Below are 22,925 nucleotides of genomic sequence, written 5' to 3'. Positions count from 1 at the left end.
AACGATCGCGTTAGTTGAGCTGTAACTTTATGCACGATGGGCGCCGCCATCACCGCCGCAGGCGCAGTTCAGAAAATCGGATCTGTTGGATTTACAAGACGTGAATTCATCCACTTCTCCCAAAATACATAAAAGTAAGTGGCAGGTGAACTGGGAGAAGAATAGAGTAAACTGTTGTGTTAACTCAGTGACACAATGTGTATCTGATATGAATAAAACTAATTATAATGGAAAGGATTATTATTATTGCCTCTTCATTTTTCATCATTGTGTATTTTACAAACTCTAAATGTATTGTTTTTTTTAGTACGTATATGTATGAAACCCAAAATAAACATTATGTGGCTGAAAACACTGAAAAGTTGTGGTATATGACAGCTCTGAGCACGCCTGTCTCTGGCTCAGTGCAAGCCAACGCGAAAGCACATTTGAATTTACATTTGAATGAACGTGATGCACTGACCGTTCTAATCACATGTGTGAATGTGTGATCATACGTGCGAAAGGGATACAAAGAAGAAGAATGTATTTATATAAATTCAAATATATTTTATATATGAAATTTCAGATTTTTTTTTTTTTTTAGCCTACGTAATTTTTTGGCGGCACCCCTGACACAGTCAGGGGGCACCCCAGTGTGCCGCGGCACCCACTTTGAGAAAGGCTGGTCTAGGTAGTCTATTTAAGTTTAAACATATTTGACAAAGTATTACTTACACAAAAACAAGTAAATCATCTAATGACCACAGACCTCTCTCTCTCCCTTTCTTGCCCTCGCCCCCTCTGCACATAACGGTAACTGTGAATATACTTATAATGAACAAACTTTGAGTGCTGCTGATCAAGTTGTGCAAGCAATTTAAGGTTGTGACTCTTGTCCCAAATATAGCAGGCTTCATTTAGTGATTTAAACAAATATTATTCATATTAATTTAAGTTTTACATTGAACGCTCAGAGTGAACTGGAACTTTTCCTTGAAATGAAACGGTAAATAATCAAACCAGTGAAAGCAGTGTATTTATCCTTTATTCATGCAATATATATCCAGTCAGTACAGTAGCCTACACTTTAGTAATGCTTCTGTTTAACCTAAAATAAAATGAGGCATGGTATGCTAACTGTATCTTACATAGCTTGCATAAAACTCTCTCGCGGCTCGACAATTTTACGTCCTACCGAACAAAATCCAAAGTAATTCAAGAGTTGGGCTCTGCACTTTCTGCAATCTTCCATGCAAGACGAGTCAACTTTCAGCATTGACTTGCATTGTGCCTGACAGTGACCTGTCCCTGAACCCTCATGAGCGCGCTCACTCGCAGACAGCCACGCTTCTACTACCATGGGTATTTTTTCCGCTTTTTTATTTTTATTTTTTTATTATTTGAATATTAATTTTCAACTTCGAAATTCTTTTTTTTTTTATTAGTTGACAGCCCAAAGGTAAACATAGCTAATGTGATGGTTAGTTACCTGTATTCCAGAAGTGGTGAAATAAGGAATCTCAAACTTCACACTAATCGGTGGTTTTCCCTCCTTGTCCTCTGCCTCCACACTGGGCAGCCCGAAATGAGCCCTCATCAGGTACTCCTTACCTCCCTGACAGAGAGACACACTCATGAGTTTCTGCTGATATCACTTTCACTCTTTAGCGAACGTAGCAATCATCATTAAAGGGTTAGTTCACCCAAAAATGAAATTGATGTCATTAACTCCTCACCCTAATGTCGTTCCACACCCGTAAGACCTCCGTTCATCTTCAGAACACAGTTTAAGATATTTTATATTTAGACTGAGAGCGTATGTAAGTGCACACTATGCACACTATAAGTGTATGCACACTATACTGTCCATGTCCAGAAAGGGAATAAAAACATTATCAAAGTAGTCCATATGAGACATCAGTGGGTTAATTAGAGTCTCTTGAAGCATCCAAAGTACATTTTGGTCCAAAAATAATAAAAAACTACGACTTTATTCAGCATAGGTTTCTCTTCCGCGTTTGTTTTCGATCCTCAAATAAAGATTCAAACTGTTATGAATCAGCGTATTGATTCATGATTCGGATCACCAATGTCACGTGATTTTTGGACCAAAATGTATTTTCGATGCTTCAAGAGACTCTAATTAACCCACTGATGTCTCATATGGACTACTTTGATGATGTTTTTATTCCCTTTCTTGACATGGACAGTATAGTGTGCATACACTTGCATTCGCTCTCGGACTAAATCTAAAATATCTTAAACTGTGTGTGAAGATGAACGGAGGTCTTACGGGTGTGAAACGACATTAGGGTGAGGAGTTAATGACATAAATTTGAAACAACCCTTTAATGCATAATAGCACGACAGACTGCATTCATTTTCTTACAGGGAAAGACTTGATGGACCAAACGATCTCGCTGTTTTCCGGCACCCACTTCACGCTGCCCACTGTGGTCTTAAACTTGGGCGAGTCTGCATCCGTCGGGACTGGAATATGAATCTCCACATTGTTGGCCGTCGAGCGTCGCTTAAACTGAGATTTGGCCTTATAGTGAAACAGATAAAACATGAGGGTCAATTCAGAAACCACAACATAAAATCAGATAGCTCACATAGATGGATGTGCTCTCACTTTGATCATGTACTCGATTCTGCTGTGCGAATGCTTCTCAATTACAGACTCAATCCAGATCAGCGGCTTCACCTGTTCTCACGGAGAGAAAAATAATAATAATCAAACCCCATCAGATCCAAACAGAACCAAGCATCAAATAAACAAAACCTACTTAATTATGTAAACATATTTAAATGAATATGAATTTACTTAAAGCTACACTGTGTAACTTTTTTAGTTTATTCTTAGCTAAAATCACTTAGTTCTTTCAAAAATATATGTGCTCATTAATGTATATTTACTTCTTTCAAGTAATAATGCATTCTCATAATTTTATAATATACCATTGAAAATACATAAGTGTTGAGGGTTCGGATGGCGGTCGCCATGTTGCTCCTCCATCTTGAAAGTACATTTGCCAAAGAGGGACATACCCGTAAATTCAAGCTTCGCTTTTCGCGTTTTAACACTCGATGGCACTGTGTCGAATGTGAAGAGGGGGATTGCTTGAGGCTGCTTTATGATGATGGAGGATCATCACTCTTAAGCCCCTTTCACACTGCACGTCGGACCCGCAATATTCCCGGAACATTGCCGGGTCGCCTTCTGTGTAAAAGCAACCACGTCCCGGAATTGATTACCGAATTCGACCCCGGTCGGGGACCTAGTAACATTGCGGGATATGTATCAGAGTCGCCAAGGAAGCGGAAAAGAGAATTAAGACGGCAACGCGACAGGCAAATCAACAAGACAAAAAAGTAAATACTGGAGTGGCCTTTCCAAGATGGAAAGAGCTCATGAGGAGCAACGATTTTAAAAAGAACGCCGACCTTGCCTGCTTTCTTCTCGACAGGTAACATTAATTCAGCCTATTTGTGTATATTGGAAGTTTTATTGTTGCTTGGCTAATAATATCATGGTGTGCTGTGCATAACACTAGAACGACGTCTAGGATAGTTTTCCTCGCGGCAATGATGAAAAAGTATTGTTTACCTTGTAACATAAATCCGTGTTCTATGACGGATAACATGAGATTAATATTTTAATTGCATTATAATTTGTTTGCCTTACGCTAGTGGTGTTGTACAATATACAGAATAATGATAGCACTGATAAAAGTTACTTTACTAAGAGCTTGCATTCGTCTGGGAACCTGATAGCTGATGTTAGCAATGAACTGGTTATTATTCAGCTCTATTATTCATTTTACATAGATTAACTTGATCATAGATCATTTGGTAAATTAAATAACTGCAAATTATAATAGTTTTCAAAAATTACCTCATCACTTGAGTTGACGCAACACTCACCGAAGAGGTCGAATTGAAAGCCATGACTAAATCGGCCACCGTAGGAGTTGAAACGAAATCGAAATTGAGAGGAGCAGAAACAATTATTCACTGGATGGTCATATACCTTTACACCGCTAGATGGGGGAAAATATCACACAGTGTAGCTTTAAAGGGGGGGTGAAACACTCAGTTTCAGTCAATCTCATGTCAATCTTGAGTACCTATAGAGTAGTATTGCATCCTTCATATCTCCGAAAAGTCTTTAGTTTTATTATATTTATAAAAGAAATATGGGCTGTACCGAGTCTTTCCGGAAAAAAACGAGCGCCTGGAGGCGTATCGTGTGGGCGGAGCTAAAGAATGACGAGCGCAAAGCGGTGACGTCCTCAAGCGTGAAGAAACTCATGGCTATCGAGCTCAGCTAATACAGATAATGATCCAGAATCATTCGGAGGCTGAAATAAATTGAACAGGAGAAACAGCAACAGCAGGACGTCCGTCTCTGTGGTATGGACTGTATTTAGTGTCCTGTCAACATTTCTGTGTCTTTTGTTTATGTGGACATGATTCGGTTTATGGACTACTGTATGCGATTAAACCTTAGCAGTAGCAAACAAAACGGTTTTGCACATCATACTAGTGTACATAGAACAACAATAGAGTCCGTTTGCGCATATGAATGACGAAGCACACGATCGTGTCGTTTACTGATGTTTACTCATGCGACGATAGCCGACAGCACAGACATTTGAAGCAGATTTACTCACCGGCTGCTTCCAAAGCAGGACCGAACCTTTATCGCTGGGACCGCTCCGTCAAAAACACACTGCTTTGGTATGATTTGGTGAAGTCCTGTGACAGCAGTGAACAGTGGAGATCCACTTTGCGACGCGACTGAAGCGATGTTGTGAAGCTTCTCGTCTTTTCTGCGTTCAAATCGGGTCAAATGCAGCGCTGCCTTCCCGGAATGCTGTGCTGAAGCGTTGAAGTCACCCATAGGAATAAAGTGGAGCGCGGCGCCTGGATCAACTGGATCTGCACCTGAGTGTTTATGGCCGTGCATTTCCTCTCTCGCTCTGGTCACGCGCGCGCGCCCTACCGGGAGAAGAGCCCGTACGGCCCATACAAGGACCTTCCGATCTATTAGCGTCAAGTCGAGCCATACTCGAAAAAAACTTGTGAGAAACCGGAAGGAGTATTTTTAACACAGAAATACTCTATCAAACGTCCAACATTAGTGTTTGAAACTTTGTCTATGTTTAGGATGGGAATCCAAGTCTTTAACAGTGTAAAAAGCTCAGTATGCGTGAAACAGCATTTCACCGCCCCTTTAAGTTAAAACACTCCTGGTAAACAGGTTAAATAGGTTCTGTATAACAACTTTCCCCAAACGTTATGTTGAAATATGCAAATTATGCATTATCTATTTAAATATGCACCATTTGCATAGATTTGAACACTGGAAAAAAGCTAGATTAAAAATGTGTTTACATTTTGTACATTTCAGATTTAAAGGTTTTAACATAGGAGATTTTTATCACTTCACAAATCAGACAACAGCAAGGCAATCACCACGTTTTTAGGAATAAAATATTGATATATTAACAAACCAAAAAAAACGATATATGAAAATAGTTTGGTGTATGTAAAGCTGCTGAAGTGAAGATTTGACTCATTTGGAGAAAAAGCGTTTTAAAGATATGCAATGTAATTGAAATATACAGATGCAAATAGATTAAATGCAATAAAATACACACTTGGACAACACACTATACAGAAGCAAAACAGCCCAAAAGAGCAAATGAACTTGATGCGTATGAATGAGTTTAGACTCTCACATGTGTGTTGAGGCGGTAGGACATCAGCTCAAACTCTCCGTCCGGAGGAATGAAGGAGATCGTGCGATCGTTCTCAAATCGAGACAAACGCACACACTGATGAAACTTCACATCCTCCAACTCCACTGACTTACTCTTGCCACCTGAAGAAGAGAGGTATGGTTGAACACATGACTAAAACACACAACTCCGCTGTAAAATTCACAGTAAAGCTCTGTATCTGAAGTTTGTGGTGTGTCCCAATTCGTTCACTATCTGACCTAAATGTGCCTATATGTCCCAAATCGTAGTACTACTTCCGGTCAGAATTGGAAGTGCAGATCGACGCAAACTCTAACAGCTGATATTGCCCACAACCCATTGAGAGTTGGACAAGGATTCGATTAGAACTACAAACGCAGATACAATTTTTTAGAAAACTACACGCATGGCGGAAACATTACCATCTCTTATGCTCATCAAGGCTGCATTTATTTGATCAAAAATACAGAAAAAAATGAAACATTGTAAAATATTATTGCAATTTAAAATAATGGTTTTCTATTTAAATATACTATAATTTATTCCTGTGATCAAAGCTGAATTTTCAGCATCATTACTTCAGTCTTCAGTGTCACACCCTTCAGAAATCATTACAATGATGATTTATTATCAATATTGAGAACAGTTGTGCTGTTTAACATTTCTAACAATATAAAACACTTATTTAACATCCCTTCATTTCTTTCGAAAAAGTGTATATTGTTACAAAAAAATTATATTTAGCTTTTTATTCATCAAAGAACCCTAAAAAAAAAAAATCACTAATTATAAAAAATATTGTTAACACTGATAAATCATCATATTATAATGATTTCTGAAAGGTCGTGTGACATTGAAGACTGGAGTAATGATGCTGAAAATTCCGCTTTGCACCACAGAAAAAAATAATATTTTAAAAGGATATTAAAATAGAAAACCATTATTTTTAATTGTTTTAATATTTCAAAATAAATCATTTCGATTAAATAATTGCAGCCTGGATGAGCATAAGAGAGCGTAATGTTGCCAAACTTTTGACCGGCACTGTATATAAATGACTACATTAATAAACGCTAAGCAAATACACCTGAACAATATAAATGAATGTTACATATTATTGCATTACACTTGCATATACATGAGCTTAAAGCAAATACACATGTGATAAAAGCCACAAAATTCCTGATTTCATTAGCATCTGTATTGGAAATGGACTCACGGCCAGTGTTCTCGAACAGAACCTTGTCATTCAGACCCAAACGCAGCTCGGGCATTCCCGACAGGAACACTCTCATCTTAATGGAGCCAACGATCTCACTGCGAAGGACGTTACCGTTCGCGCTGACCTGGAGAAAGAACAGCACCTGTCACACACTTCAGGCCAATGAACAACTGCTGTGATTACATCTCGAACAAAATTAAGTTCCCTTGGAGTTAGAGTTCAAAACAGATTTCCAAAGCAAACTTTCCGGAAAAGTTCACTCAGGTTGGTAAACACTGAACTACCATTGGTCAATGTCGATGATGCAATAAGTGGGTGTGGCTCTGAGGCTCCTCCTTCTTTGGCGTGGTTGGGATATTTGTGTGTTCCATGAGTAAAAATACAAATAAACTGGAGATCCACTTTTTAAAGTTTATAGTAGAAAATTACATCGTAATTCTAATTAAAAGTGACACTGACACTATTGTATAAAATGGTATATAAATAAATGTGATGTGACTTTCCTGGAGTGCCGAATTGCAGAGCTGATGCAAACATATCCACATTGCCATCACCAGATGCTTTCTGAACCGCTGTTTTCTCCGCTGTCATTTTAGTTGTGCTTATTTTCTTATTGAGAGGAAAGTGAGCAGCGCATATTAACATATTCATCAAAACGTCGCTCTCAGTAATGTGGACGGAGCCAGGATGTTTTCGCTCGATGGTCATGTATTTTTAACTTTTTACTTAAAGCGAAAAACGAGAATTTCAGGGCCTTTAAACCAATCACAGACAAATGTATTTACTGTTACTTTAAAATTAAAATTTGTAATATTAAATATAATATTGTTTAATTGAATACAATTTTAAAAATGTATTATTCATTATTTAATTTATTTAATTTATTATTGATTTATTTTATTTAATAAACAATATTACATTTATTAATACTAATTTTAATTATAAAGTAACAGTTCATTGCTGTAATTTTTTTTTTTTTTACAACAGTTTTCTAATTTTATATGTGTCTAACAGGCAGATTTTATAGCTGGACCGATCCGTTTCATAAGTTAAATAATTAGATAATAGGCAGAAAATCACAATCAATTATTATCGAGATATTCCCTGACATTATGCGTTTATATTTCGGGGCCTTTAGACCAATCACAGACAGACAAATAAAACATTCAGCAGTGTACTTTTGTTTATTATTCATTATTGATTTATTTTACTTCATACAAAATATGACATTTATTAAATGCTAATTTTTATGATAAAGTAATATGGTTCAGTACTGTAATTTTTTTTTTACAACAGTTTTTTAATTTTGTATGTGGCTAAAACAATCATATTAAAGCTGGTTTCATAAATTAAATAGTTAATAGGACTAAAATTTAAATGAAAGAAAATCATAATCGATTATAAATGAGATACTCACTGACATCATGCATTTATTGAACATGAATTTAAAAAACCTTGTCTTTAAAAATAAAAATTTATTAAATATAAAGAAAATGTAAACAGAAAAACATAATAAAAAATAAAAACAAACAAAATAAGACCATATTGTAGGGCCCTACTGAAACCTACAAATCTTTAAAATATATATATAAAAAATTAAAAAACCTAACAAAGTGAGAGCATCACTGCAAAAAGAAATGCGGCCCAAAAATATTATTTTCTCAATTATCTTGCTTTCAAAACTGCAAAAGCCAAAATCGCAACATTCAATGAATCGCCCAGCTCTATCAGTTAACATGATTTGTATCGTTGAGCTCTTGACCCGAGATAACACGCTTTCAACATGTTATTTTGATCCAGCTAAAAATTTTTAAACCTTTTATACAAATCCCAGGTTCATATTTTTACACGGCTGCAGCACAATGGCATGGACGTTCCTGCGGCCTGTGTCCTGTTTGTTATGATGGATTCCTGTGTTTATTATTCTGAGCATGTCTAGAGACATCTAAGAAACGAGGTGTTTCTAAAAACATACCAGGAGGTTGACAGACTCGATGACGTCCAGGAAAACCTCGTTCTTCCTGTACTTGATGCCCTCGGACCTCCAGGAGACGGCGTTGGTTACGGTCGCAGGGGGCCGCGGAGCTCCTGTGTCCAACTTGTGACCTTCCTGTGTGATGTATCTGTGTTTTGACACACACACACACACACACACACAATGACATGGACAAAATAAACATAAAAAATCAGCAAAAATATATGACAGAGTGACATCTGCTGGATCAGACAAAGGCCTGGAATTATTTCAGTATTGAGACACATTACATTCTCTCGCTTGAAATACACTCCCTTATGCGTGTTCAGACTGTACAGTTCATGCAGTGCTAAATACAGATGTTTGTGAATATACAATACAGGTCAAAAGTTAAGACACATTACTATTTGTAATGTTTTTGAAAGAAGTTTCTTCTGCTCATCAAGCCTGCATTTATTTGATCAAAAATACAGAAAAAATAATAATATTGTGATATATTATTACAATTTATAAATATTTGGTTTTCAATGTATTATACTTTATATTATCATTTATTTCTGTGATGCAAAGCTGAATTTTCAGGATGGTTCCTCCAGTCTTCAGTGATCCTTCAGAAATCATTCTCATATTCTGATTTATTATGAGTGTTGGAAACAGTTCTGCTGACTAATATATTTGATGAATAAAAGATTCAAAAGAACTGCACTTATTCAAAATAAAAACACATTTTTAAATAATATAAATCTCCTTTACTATCAATTTTTCTCAATTCACAGAACACTCACATCACAGAAATAAATGATCATTTAAAGTATAATAAATTGAAAACCAATTATTTTAAATTGTAATAATATATCACAATATTTCATTTTTTCTGTATTTTTGATCAAATAAATGCAGGCTTGATGAGCAGAAGAAACTTCTTTTAAAAAACATTACAAATAGTAATGTGTCCAAACTTTTGGCCTGTACTATACATGTAAAATTATGTAAAGCTTAAAGTGCAGATAAATTGAGTTGCGTCTCCTAAAAGAATGAAGCGATTCTAAAATGCCTGAAAGACCAATCAAAACAGACTGGGCCTTCGGACCAATCAGAGCAGAGAAGGGTCTGGGAAAGACAGGGTTTAGACTGATTCCTTGATCCTTTTGACCTTTGATGCATGTAAACCTATTGTAGGAGACGCCAAAAGACCCCAAATGACCTTGAAATAGCATAATAGGGCACTTTAATGTGTTAAAAATGACGTCCCATTGAATGTCTGTCATATGGCTTGAGGGCGGGTAGGTGGTGACACAGAACTATTAGTGGAGTTGATATTCCTTTAATGGTTCATAAAAGAAAATCAAACACAAACTCACTCCTGAAGGATCTTGCTGTCAGTGGTTTGAGGGTATCCAAAGTCCATGAGCTCATCCAGCAGCTCGTAGATAATGACAAAGTTATCCCTGATACTCTCCTCCTCCAGCTCCTTAAAGTACTCGGAGAAAACCTGAAAAATAAAGCAAGGGATCATGAAATAAAAAATAATATTAATAAAGCTGATTTTGATATTATTATTAGTGTCGGATCGTCTGTTTAACAGAGGTGTTAGCACCCCCTTGTGTTAATGCCACAATATACTGGCCCTAATAATTATTGTCCAGTAAGCCTTAGAGCACTTTAAGCCTAAAAGAAAGATGTACAATTCATATAAAACATACCTGAACAATTTTGTAGAGGAAGGAGAAAACCAGGGAGACGCAAGCATTCTTTTTGGATGTTGCAACAACTGTTTGTCAGCAGGTTAAGAGACAGAACATGATTAAAAGAGACAATTAAACAATGGTCATTCATTATTTTTATAACAGCTACATTGTGGCTCATCCAGCAATCCAGATTTAAAAGATGGAACTATCTGTGTCATAACTATAAATTTTAACGTAAAGCCACAATATGTAATTTGTGTCCACTTGTCTAATAAATCATGATATATTGAAGAGTCTCTGATGTTTCCATGTTTTTTTACAAAATAAAGCGGAAACTGGAAATCAAGGGTAACGGGTATGATGTCATTGATAGGCGACGCACAGTCCGTGTCCTGGTTAAAATCGCTTATTTATCTGGATTTAAACATTCTTGGAAACATTTGGGATAATGTACACAAGTTAACAAAATATATAACACTGTTCCAGAGGTGGAAAGTAACGAATTACATTTACTCGCATTACTGTAATTGAAATTGTAATTTTTTAAGTAGTTTTTAAAAAATCTGTAACTTTACTTTTACTTAAGCATTGATTGATTGAAGCATTGTACTTCGCTACATTTTAAACCACATGCTTTACTGAGTAAAAATAAATCATTCATGCAAAGAGGGAAGAGAAAAAAAAACGCGATCAGGAAACGACTATATTGACTAGAGGGCGCGGGGCGCAGGAGAGAACAAGCGCGAAAATATCAGATGGAGACGAACAAGACAGACGTCAGTGACGCAGACCCAGGTGGAAGCAAAACGCCGTCGCGAACCCCTGGCTGTGGTATGGAAATACTTTGGAAATAGAAAAAAATAACAGGGTATTGTCCTGGAGGATATCAAATTTGATGCAAATGAAGAAACACATAGAACATGTTCAGGAACACATCCCTCTGTGCAGATAAAGGTATATTTATAACTTAAGTCCGATTGATTTCTGTGACGCAGAGGGAATCCCGGTATCCAGTCATGAACATTAACTTTACATTATAAACTAGAATTCACGTAATACATACAAACTGATGGATGAACGAAAATCTCGAAAGTAGAGCTGTAGGTAATACAGCTAATATTTTAATAGAGCTAATAGAGTAATATTTTGTTACTCTTTGCACCGTGGTTGATGGATATTTTAATCCAAAAATCTTACATATTGTGGCTTTAATTGGGAAGCTCGATTATGGCAAAAATTATAAATCACTTTTTTTTGAGGGGTAAATATTGAGATATAATAAATACTACAATATTCCATAAAAATTAGTCTATTTTGATTTCATTTAATTTCATACAACATCACACTTTTGACTTAAAGGGATAGTTTATATTGTACCCTCTAAAAGAAGACAATAACTTGTTGTTGTTATGATTTCAATTAATTAGACATACTTTTTGATCATTCAAATGTAATTAAACCATTAAAATGTAAGCCAGGACACTTTTGGTAAAAAAAAAAAAGAAGAATTTGGTTTAAAAAAAAAAACTAATGGAAAGTAATGAATCAAAAATCATAGGGCCCAAAACATGTAATTTTTGTTAAACTTTTAGTAAATTGTTGTCAAATTGTATAAGTTTCATGATTTTAATTAATTAGACCTGGCTTACACAGAAAATACATAATCTAGGATTTTTTTTTACGGAATTTGGAGAAAAATAAAACAGATTTCATAGGGCCCTACACACTCCATTACATGCGATGATAAAGCAGTCCAATCGCAGTTTGCAGTGTAGAAGGATACGGTACAGGTTGTTGTGTTTAATCCACATGAAGCGAACTCCACCGTGAGCCAGAATGGGCGACAGCGTGCCCTCCTCCTCTTTATCCATCAGCAGGGTCATAAAATGCTCAATCTCGGACATGTCCACATCACCACGGTAATTACGGCAGATCAGGACCTGAACACACACACACACACACGGCTCTCACTTTCACATCCATTTAAATTCACTGACTGCCATCAAAGAGTCATGTCCAATATTTGCTGCATATAAGGCCAGGAATTAGCCGTTTAAACAATCAGACTAGTTTTTTCACATGCAAAACTTTGTGTAACACCATATACTTGCAATTTAAACATATTCAGGTTATACTGTCAAATGGAGGCAATGACTGTACATAAAATACAAACTAAGGAAAGCTTTAATGTGTAGTTGGATCTCTGCATGAGCAGAAAAATGACATGCCTTTAAATATTATATGCTGTTTGATTTGCATATTCTAGGGATGCACGATATATCAGCCACCATATTGGTATCGGGCGATACATGTTCATTTTTAATGTGCAAAAAAAAAATAACTTTCGGTCTAGCCGAACTCCTACTATCATGGGTCTTGTAATTTTCACACACAAAAAATAAAGGTGATCATTAAAAATAGTATGCATATTTTCTTTAAAATTGTGGTTCGGCGTTGTATAGAAAATAGAGAACATTTCAATGATACATTTTTTCAGCGATACATCCAAATTTAAAGAAACTTTGATGCTTGAATTGATGAGCCGATTAAGCTGATAAAATTGGGGGGGGGTATGACTTTTAAAAGAGTTTCGGATATGTGGAAGTTTTATCCTGCAGAAGAGTAGAGCTTATGGTTAGGTTTTACAGGACTGCGTGTATATTAATAATATAATGCATGCTGCTTTGTTCAATGAGCAATAACTTTGCTAATGTCAGTTCAGTAACAAGTTTGTTTCTGCTTGTGCTGTGCTAGCAACATGCGGTCTATTAGTAGTACATCATAAGTCAAAGTCAAATATAAATTCATAAATCAATAAATTCATTTCTATTCACTATAATCCACCCAGTCAAATAATTTAAAAAAGCACATTTCACAAAAAAAAATGTTTAATTAATTGTTTCATAGAATAAATAATTTAGGACATGTTACATGATTAATTCAGGTAAATTGCATTAAAGAAAAATAAAGATAATGTTTTTGAGTAAATAGCACAACATTTTTTACAGTGTAGGAGTCTGACACAGGCGAGACCAACCTTTTTGAATAAAGTCTCTATTATCTTTTGAAAGTGTTAATTAAATTAAGTCATAATCTTGAAAGTGTTAATTAAATAACTATGTCTGTGGAGGGGTCAGAAAGCTCTCAGATTTAATCAGAAATACCTTCATTTGTGTTCTGAAGATGAATGAAGAACTTACAGGTTTGGAACGACATGAGGGTGAAGAATATAATGAAAAATGTCATATAGGCTACATAAAATTAGAAAGAGAACATAACTGTGTGCTTGGGGCATGATTTTTAATAGTGAGACATTTGTAATCTGGCTCTCAAAAATGATATACAAATTGGGATTTAGATTTATTGATCCCTATATTGGCTTTCAAATAGAATTATTAGAATTGGCCAAAAATGTCAAAGTGCATTGCATCCCTAGTATACTATATTCACATCAAATTTAACATTACTCCACTAACACTTCTCATGTAAAGACAGACAGATGTTTAAATGTCACTAAAAAGTGCTATCCTTATACATTTTTTTTTTAGTTTGGTGCTATCCTTATACAATAGTTTTTTTTGGTTTGTTTTTGCACATATACCATTACATTACTGTGGTAATACCATAGTACTTTAGGTAATACTATAGTATTATGTGATGCACTTTGCAATTATCATGGAAAATAAAATTATTGTACCAGCACAAAAGGACATTTAACAGCGAGTCAAACAAGAACAATCACAAAGAACTGAAAATAAACTGCATTTATAAAGAATAATTCAAGCAAATGTTAACTCGAAATGCGTTACAAGAGTGCCAGATTAATTATATCTTATTAAACAAACCAAAGCACGAGGATGAAAGCAAATAAACTAAATAATGAGGAAGGAGACAAATATCTGCTCTTTAATATTTAGTGACTGATAATAATTGACTTTTGACTGATTCACTAACTTATATAAAAAAAATATCAGTTAATAAGCAGCTGTTTATTTAATTTGCGGTCTTTTAATCTCAGTTTCATTAAATAATTCATGGCTGTTAAAACCCATCATAGCTTTCAGACCAGGTGAACACGTTTAATGATTTTAATTGATAATAATTCAATTTAAATCCCCTCAGGTTCATGTTTGATGTGTATTAGCTTTAGCCTTCAGTGCTAGCGAACCGTTATCTTACCTTCCCCTTCAGATCTAACACATAAACAGCGCTGGCCGACATGTCTGCGCCTTCCTCGACCGCTTTTATCGTTGATCAACAGAAGTCCGCTCACTTCTGGGACATTTGTTGGTTTAACAAAGAGCTGTCATCGGTTTTAGAAGCTCAAAGAAGCTCAAACATCATTAAATTGCGGATGGGAGAGATTTTGGGGAACCAACCGGGCGGCGCTGCTCTGATGATGCGAGTGTGAGACTGTAGCGCCACCTGCCGCACTGGACGAACGAGAGAACTACAGGCCCACTGCAGCCGTCGACGCTCGGTGATTAGTCTTTCCACTAGGTGTCGATCGAGGCTAAACACTGCTGTGATCTGCAGCGATTTATTTATTTATTTATTTATTTATTTATTTATTTATTTATTTATTTATTTATTTTTCCGCCCCTATAAGTGTCCTAAGATTATGCTTTTGTTTATATATATATATATATATATATATATATATATATAGCCTAAAAGGGTTCATAAAAGAAAAAAAATAGAATATCGTATATTGATTAATATACAAATTATATTTAATTACATTATTTTTGTATATTTTAATATGCATATTATTGTTCTCTACTTGAGTTTGTAAATTGATATTGCTCAATATAATAAATAAATAAATAAATAAATACAATTTGCAGTGGTTTCTGGTTTGGGTCATATCAGGCTACCGGTGTTATACTGTTATACACAGATCAGATGACTCTAATCCTAATATTGTTGCCAAAACGTGGCTAAACAGTTTACTGGAACCATTGACTTCCATAGTATTTTTTTTCCTACTATGTAAGTCAATGGCTCCAGGTAACTGTTTGGTCACTGACATTCTTCAAAATATCTTCCCTTGTGTTCAGCTGAAGAAAGAAATTCACACAGGTTTGAACCAACTTGAGGGTGAGTAAAGGATGAAAGATTTTTCATTTTAAAGTGAACTATCCCTTTAAGGCAAAATTTCTACTTTTCATGTAATAGTTGTTTTTTTCTGATATTTATATTAATTTCAGCTTTGCCCCATATCAACAGGAACATGTTTTGTGCATGATATGCTCTGGAATGTAGGGCATACGTGTGTCCATATGTTCTGCATGCCATTGTTCAGTGTGTGGTGCGTCTCTGACGTCAGCCGTTTATTTACGAGGCACATTTTAACCTTCAGATGCAGATGACACGTTTACTGTGTATAAGGGTAAAGAGGAGCATGTCCCACAAGAGAGACATAAAAATGTGAAATTGCTCCTAAAAAAAAGTGACGGTGGTGAACAATGCAACAAACTGCCAATGAAAGTCAAGAAATCTGGTGAAATCTGTGAGAAACCCAGCAATGTTCTTCAGATTCTGTTGCAATGCTTTTCTATTATATGATGAAACATTGACTGGTTAACCTCAAATTTAAATCACTCCTGTGACCTTTTTATTCTCAATTTAGATTCTCAGATGTTAAATAAAGGCTAATATTAGTACATGCACGTTTTATTTTGATAGATAGACAGACAGACAGACAGACAGACAGATAGACAGATAGATAGATAGATAGATAGATAGATAGATAGATAGATAGATAGATAGATAGATAGATAGATAGATAGATAGATAGATAGATAGATAGATAGATAGATAGATAGATAGATAGATAGATAGATAGATAGATAGATAGATAGATAGATAGATAGATAGATAGATAGATAGATAGATAGATAGAAAAAGATTTCAACAAATTTTAACAGTGATGCCATACACTCTTATAAATAAAGGTTGTTTATTGGCATTGACGGTTCCATGAAGAACCTTTAAAGGTGCACTATGTAGTATTTTTGCAGTAAAATATCCAAAAACCACTAGGCCGGTGTTATATATTTTGTTCAGTTGAGTAGCCTCTACAATATCTCAAATGTGTCCAACTATTTGTAAATTGTGAGAAAATTGCTATTTTAACTATAAGGACTGAATCGCGTCATATCTGCGCTACCCTCGGTTTCGGGTTTTATTTTGCAGGAGCGCTTTACTCTTAGCAGTGTGAACAAGTGAACGCACGGAGTAACGTCATAACATCATAACATCTTTTTCAACACATTTAAATGTATCTAATATGATAAACAGAGCTGCATTACCTCATAATCATTAAAGGGGTACTTCAGCGCTGGGAAGATGAATCTGTATTGATGGGTCATTAATGTAGTAGAAATGTGAAATTATTTTTGAATTTGGTGCTTTCTAGACTGAGAAAAGACAGAAAATTTATTTTTGTCTCATGGGGATGAAAGACTACAATTCCCAGAATGCTTCGCTGCCCTGTGAGGCCATTCCCAAAGCCACCTCTACTGGATTACAGAGACTGAGTTCCTACAATTGAATACTGAACGTGTCTGTTCAATAAAACGATCGAGTTGCTGCGTGAGTCTCACAGCAGACTCAGATTAGGAGTCAGATTACATTTAACATCATAAAGGAGTTGATGAGCTCTCGTGATGAGAGCTGAGGTAATCGCGACCACATTCGCGGCATACATTCACAACGCGTTGTCAGTTCATGCCTTTGGAAGCTTAACTTATCACCAGCAGCCATATCACCCTGCAGCCCAAGACTGGTTTCCCACTGAAGCTAAGCAGGGCTGAGCCTGGTCAGTACCTGGATGAGAGACCAACTGGGAAAACTAGGTAGCTGCTGGGGGAGGTGTTAGTGAGGCCAGCAGGGGGCGCTCACCCTGTGATCCGTGTGGGTCCTAACACCCCAGTATAGTGATGGGGACACTATACTGACAAAGAGCACCGTCTTTCGGATGAGACGTTAAACCGAGGTCCTGACTCTCTGTGGTCATTAAAAATCCCAGGATGTCTTTCGGAAAAAGAGTAGGGGTGTAACCCCGGCATCCTGGCCAAATTTGCCCACTGGCCCCTGTCCATCATGGCCTCATAATAATCCCCATAACCTGATTGGCTTCATCACTAGGTCTCCTCTCCACCAATCAGCTGGTGTGTGGTGAGCGTTCTGGCGCAATATGGCTGCCGTCGCATCATCCAGGTGGATGCTGCACACTGGTGGTGGTTGAGGAGATTCCCCCCTTCTATGTAAAGCGCTTTGAGTGCCTTGAAAACGCTATATAAATCGAACGCATTATTATTATTTATTATTAACTTTCATAGAAATTAATTTGAGAAGTTAAAACACTTACATTGCTTAGCATCCGTTTAAATTAATGCCGGTAGCTGAGCTGTGCTGTAAGTGTGATCTCCATTCCCCATGCACGAGTTGAAAACATGCGGAAATGTCTCCCTCTGCTGGTTGTAGTCTTTAGCCTCTGGGCAATCATTCCTCTTGTGACGCAAATATCGTCAATTTGCGTCACGAGAGGAATTTTTCCAGAAATAAAATGCATAAATCTCTCGTCTCTGGGGGATATAAGAGGGGGGAGCACGATCATTTGAATATACTCCAGGGTTTCTACTGATACAAAGCCATATGTTAATCGCTGAAGTAACCCTTTAACCGGATGAGCGGAAATAGTGCGGGCGCCCGGCGAATGTGTACTGTCAAAAGTCCCGGTTCACAAGGCGGGTGTTTGTTTAACAATCGCTCCAGCAGCTGTGCTCAGCTCTACAACACTCGGTCCTGCTCTGCTTCACACTTCAGTTACGTTAATAACCGCATCCATGAACATGATTTCATGAACATGAGTCCTTTTTCCCACCGGCTGTAAGGTGAAGACCACATGTCCCAAGATGCTGCGCTCACACTTTGCGTCATCAAACTACGCATTTGTTTAGAATAGGCGCCCTCCAGTGGATGGAAAGTTGCATAGTGCACCTTTAACATCCACGGGATCTTTTCAAACGGTTCTTTAGATGTTCTTCACAATGAGAAAAAAGGATTGCTATATTGAGCAACAGATTTTGTGTGAAAATAAATCATAAACGTGGTTTATTTTGTTAAAATTACCCCCCCCCCCCACACACACACACACACACACATTTGAATACAGAAGGTGGTCTGCCAGAATATTTTACATGATAAAGTTTTAAATATGGATATTTTCTGTTCATCTGAAAGAAGCTCATATCCACATAGGATGTCTTGAGGGTGAGTTAGTCATGGGGTCATTTTCATTTTAAATTGAACTACTCCTCTAAGAACATTTCAATAATTTGAAGAATTATTAACATTATAAACCTTATTAATATACATGAATGTTAAAGGTTCTTCAGAGATGTCAATAAGGAATCTTTGTTTTTGAGTGGGTCACACTAACACCCCTTCATCTGACCAATCCCCATCAGGAAGGCCATCAGAGCACAGCACATTGTTCAAAGCCTCTCGTCGTCTCTCTTCACTTGTTTCCAAACTCGAGCTGTGAGTTATTGCTGTTCTGTCCTGGTTTCGTCAGTCCCATGAACTCTAAGCGTCTACTAAGAACAGACATGCAAATCATTCTTCAAATAACTGATCATAAAAAACTGACTTTATAAATAGTAAACAGCTGGTTTATGTGAGAAATCAGAGGTTAGTCTCAGGTTTCTGATTTAAATGATCTGTCCTGCTACAAAAACACAATTAGTCTTGTGCATTTTCTCTAGGTCTTGGCTTATGATGCAATAAAATATGATTGCAAATTTTGTTGATTTTATACGTATTTCTATGCATTTTTTTATATAATCACAACAAATATTGATTGAACACAGAATTATACATAATTTCATGATTTCACATGTTAATATATGTGACTCTGGAGCACCAGTCATGCGCAGGGGTCAGGGTTGCCAACTTCGGAAAATGAGATCATGCCGCAACTACTCTTTTCAACGCCTCTGGCTTTAACATTGTGCCACATTAGCGCCAAAACGCTATTAATTGTTTGAATTTCACATTAAAACAGATAATTTTTTAACGCTTAGCTTTGTTTAATATCAAAAGCAGGTTTGGCAATTTGGCGTGAGATTAAGTTGGGCGGAGTGAGAGCGTGACACGGAGCCTGAAAGCGTGAGAGTTGGCAACCCTATGGCAATACATTGTATGGGTCAAAATTGTCCGTTTTTCTTTTATAACAAAAATCGGATGTTATGGTAAATGCTGCATTTATATAGTGCTTTTAACAGACCCTATGGCCATCCAAAGTGTCACATCTAGCCTCACATTCACCCATTCACTCTCTCATTCATACACCGACTGGTGTCTGCCATTAAGGCGCCATCCAGCTCGTCGGGAGCAGTTGGGGTTAGGTGTCTTGCTCATGGACACTTCAACACTTGATCAGGTGGAAACGGGGATCGAACCACCAACTTTCCGGTTTGTAGACAACCTACATGAACCACATATATAAAAATGTATTTTTAGTAGTAATATGCATTGCTAAGGACTTTATTTGGACAACTTTAATAACTTATTCTCAATATAAACATTTTGTTTGCACCCTCAGGTTCCAGATTTTCAAATAGTTGTATCTGGGCCAAATTTGTCCTATCGTATAACAAACCATACATCAAAGCTTATTTATTCACTTAATAAAAAAAGGACCCTTATGACTGGTTTTGTGGTTCAGGGCCACATATTTCTATAATAGATGGAGAGAATATGAGAAATCCCCTCCTAAACTGCATGAATTATCAATAAATTGGATGCAAAGAAGAAAGCAGCTGTTTATGTGATTGACTGGTGCCTCAACATGCTTTTTACACCCAATATACTGTTTGTGCATCTGTGTATTGTTTTGCATTAAAAAGATGGCAGGAATCCATTAATGGTGAATGAGAGGTTGATTTTATGGGGACTATAGCACTGAAGCGGGTTTGGGGAAAGAGCCTGTGAGGATTTATGAGCCGTGCTGCATCTTCCAAACGCTCTTTACACTATATTTAGACACAAAATATCACCTTGCGTTAGCGTGAACCTTCTTGCACGTTAAGTGAAAGCGTGGCAGTCAAAATCACCTGACATGTGCTCAAGTTGCACGCTGCTCTGAACAGTCTGTTAACCCTGTGAAGCCTGACATGTGAAATAATAGTCAGAATTATTTTTCTTCTAATGGAACACTTTATTTATATGTCCAAAATGCAAGATGCAATTCTGCCAATAATGTATTAGTAATGCTTAGTTTTATGATCAAAGCTCTCTAGTTTAAAACCGACCAGGCATAACATTATGAGCACTACAGGTGAAGTGAATAGCACTGATGATCTCTTCATCACGGCTCCTGTCAGTGGGTGGGATATATTAGGCAGCAAGTGAACATTTTGTCCTCAAAATTGATGTGTTAAAAGCAGGGGAAATGGGCAAGCGTAAGGTTTTGAGCGAGTTTGACAAGGGCCAGATTGTGACGGCTAGACGACCGGGTCAGAGCATCTCCAAAACTGCAGCTCTTGTGGGCTGTTCCCGGTCTGCAGTGGTCAGTACCTATCAAAAGTGCTCCAAGAGGACCAGTGGAGAACCGGCCACAGGGTCATGGGCGGCCAAGGCTCATTGATGCACGTGGGGAACAGTGTGAATACAGCTGGAAAACAGTGAAAAATCTATCTTATAAACTATTTAAACCATAGTCTATACTAATATAGAATTAACTTTTTTACAACTCTTGCCTGAAACGAACTTTTTTCATGTAGAAATGTCATTCGTTTTTTTCTGTAGTATTTAATTCACCACAGAATCATTTTTACCAGTGTGAAACAAGCAACATTTAAAAAAACATTAGATGAGCTAAAACGTTTCTGAAAAAAGTGCCATGAATTATGCATAAATAACGTTTTTGTGCCAATATTTTGAGAGCATTATTATAGACCAGATAACTTTGAATGAACGTTTTGTGACTTTTTTTTACCTAAGCAGGTTAATCTAAACTAAATCTCACACTGTCTCACTGTTTACTGCCATATGGTGTGTGAGCAACTCCACCGCTGTACAGTATGTGTGTTTAGATATGATGGATATGTGTTACCTTGCATGCTTAGTTTACCCCTCTATGTGCACACACACACACACACACACACACACACACACACACACACACACACACACACACACACACAGGTTTTCAAGTTTCATGGATGACTTTCCATTGACATAATAGTTGTTACTGTACAAACCGTATAATCTCTCACCTTACACACACACACACACATATGGATAAGGTACTCAGTGTGAACTTTCTCCCAGTTTCTCAGTAAAGTCTTCTGAAGGACAGATTTGTTGGCATTTGAGTTCATTTAAATCTTGTGTTTAATATTTGGATCATATACAGTATGTTTGGACATTATGGGAGGTTTGTGTTTGTTCCAGTTTTCTCTGCGTGCATGTGATTGTGTGGCTTGTTCTGGGTAGATTGAATCTCTTTCATTTTAATTTATTTCATATGTTTAATATCTAACTTGATATTAAATGAAGAGATGTGTAAAATCTGTTGCCTGTCAAATGTTTTGCTTGTCAAAAGTCTGCCCTTGACTGAATAACGTTTGTAACTTTAATGATTTTTACAATAAAAACGATCCAGTGGTATTTTACATTCGATTACTTTCCTTTCTGTCCTATTTCTACTTATTGTCCTGTCCTGTATTTCTACTTTCTACTTGAATATAGGCCTACTGTGTACCCACCTGAAAAACTTAACGCCATATGTTTATCTACTTCTTCTCTTTATTTGCAATTAGTTTATTTCCTGTTATTTTATTACTGTTCACTTGCTTTTTTTGCAAATGTTGTTAAACGATTTTTAAATAAAAGCCTCTCAGTGCTTATTATAAGTTATTACAACAATACTACCCAAATTATGAGATAAATTATCTGTATGGTGGTATATAGGGCAGTTTTCCCCACACTCTAAAAAATGCTGGGTTGTTTTAACCCAATGTTGGGTCAAATATGGACTAACCCAGCAATTGGGTTGTTTTAATCCTGCAGTTGGGTTAAATATTTGCTTAAGACAACCCAATAGCTGCGTTAAAACAATCCAACTGCTGGGTTAGTCCATATTTGACCCAACATTGGGTTGTTTTTTACTCAGAATTTTTTAGAGTGCATGGTATAGAAAATCTATTTTTTTAAGGTATCGCATAGAAGTCGGAAATTCCAGTATCGTGACAAACACATTGGGCCCTATTTTTGTC

The 22,925-nt window shown here is 36.6% G+C and overlaps 1 protein-coding gene across 1 annotated transcript in view; it reads right to left on the bottom strand.

Annotated features, from left to right (window-relative positions):
- Positions 1–15,046, bottom strand: part of ap1m1 (adaptor related protein complex 1 subunit mu 1) — a 31,518-nt gene extending 16,472 nt beyond the window's left edge. Inside the window, exons 1-10 of the mRNA XM_067452840.1 lie at positions 14,815–15,046; positions 12,419–12,575; positions 10,651–10,718; positions 10,309–10,439; positions 8,948–9,095; positions 6,970–7,096; positions 5,730–5,872; positions 2,618–2,689; positions 2,372–2,530; positions 1,472–1,597 (exon numbers count right to left, since the gene is read on the bottom strand). Of these exons, the coding sequence (XP_067308941.1) occupies positions 1,472–1,597; positions 2,372–2,530; positions 2,618–2,689; positions 5,730–5,872; positions 6,970–7,096; positions 8,948–9,095; positions 10,309–10,439; positions 10,651–10,718; positions 12,419–12,575; positions 14,815–14,856 (1,173 nt within the window). The 5' untranslated portion in view covers positions 14,857–15,046. The remainder of the gene's footprint in view (positions 1–1,471; positions 1,598–2,371; positions 2,531–2,617; positions 2,690–5,729; positions 5,873–6,969; positions 7,097–8,947; positions 9,096–10,308; positions 10,440–10,650; positions 10,719–12,418; positions 12,576–14,814) is intronic.
- Positions 15,047–22,925: the final 7,879 nt, after the last annotated feature.

This window comes from Pseudorasbora parva, chromosome 9, assembly GCF_024679245.1.
Source record: "Pseudorasbora parva isolate DD20220531a chromosome 9, ASM2467924v1, whole genome shotgun sequence".
Taxonomy (NCBI): domain Eukaryota; kingdom Metazoa; phylum Chordata; class Actinopteri; order Cypriniformes; family Gobionidae; genus Pseudorasbora; species Pseudorasbora parva.
The sequence above is the reverse complement of the archived record's forward strand: the minus strand, read 5'-3'. Positions and strand labels throughout refer to the sequence as shown.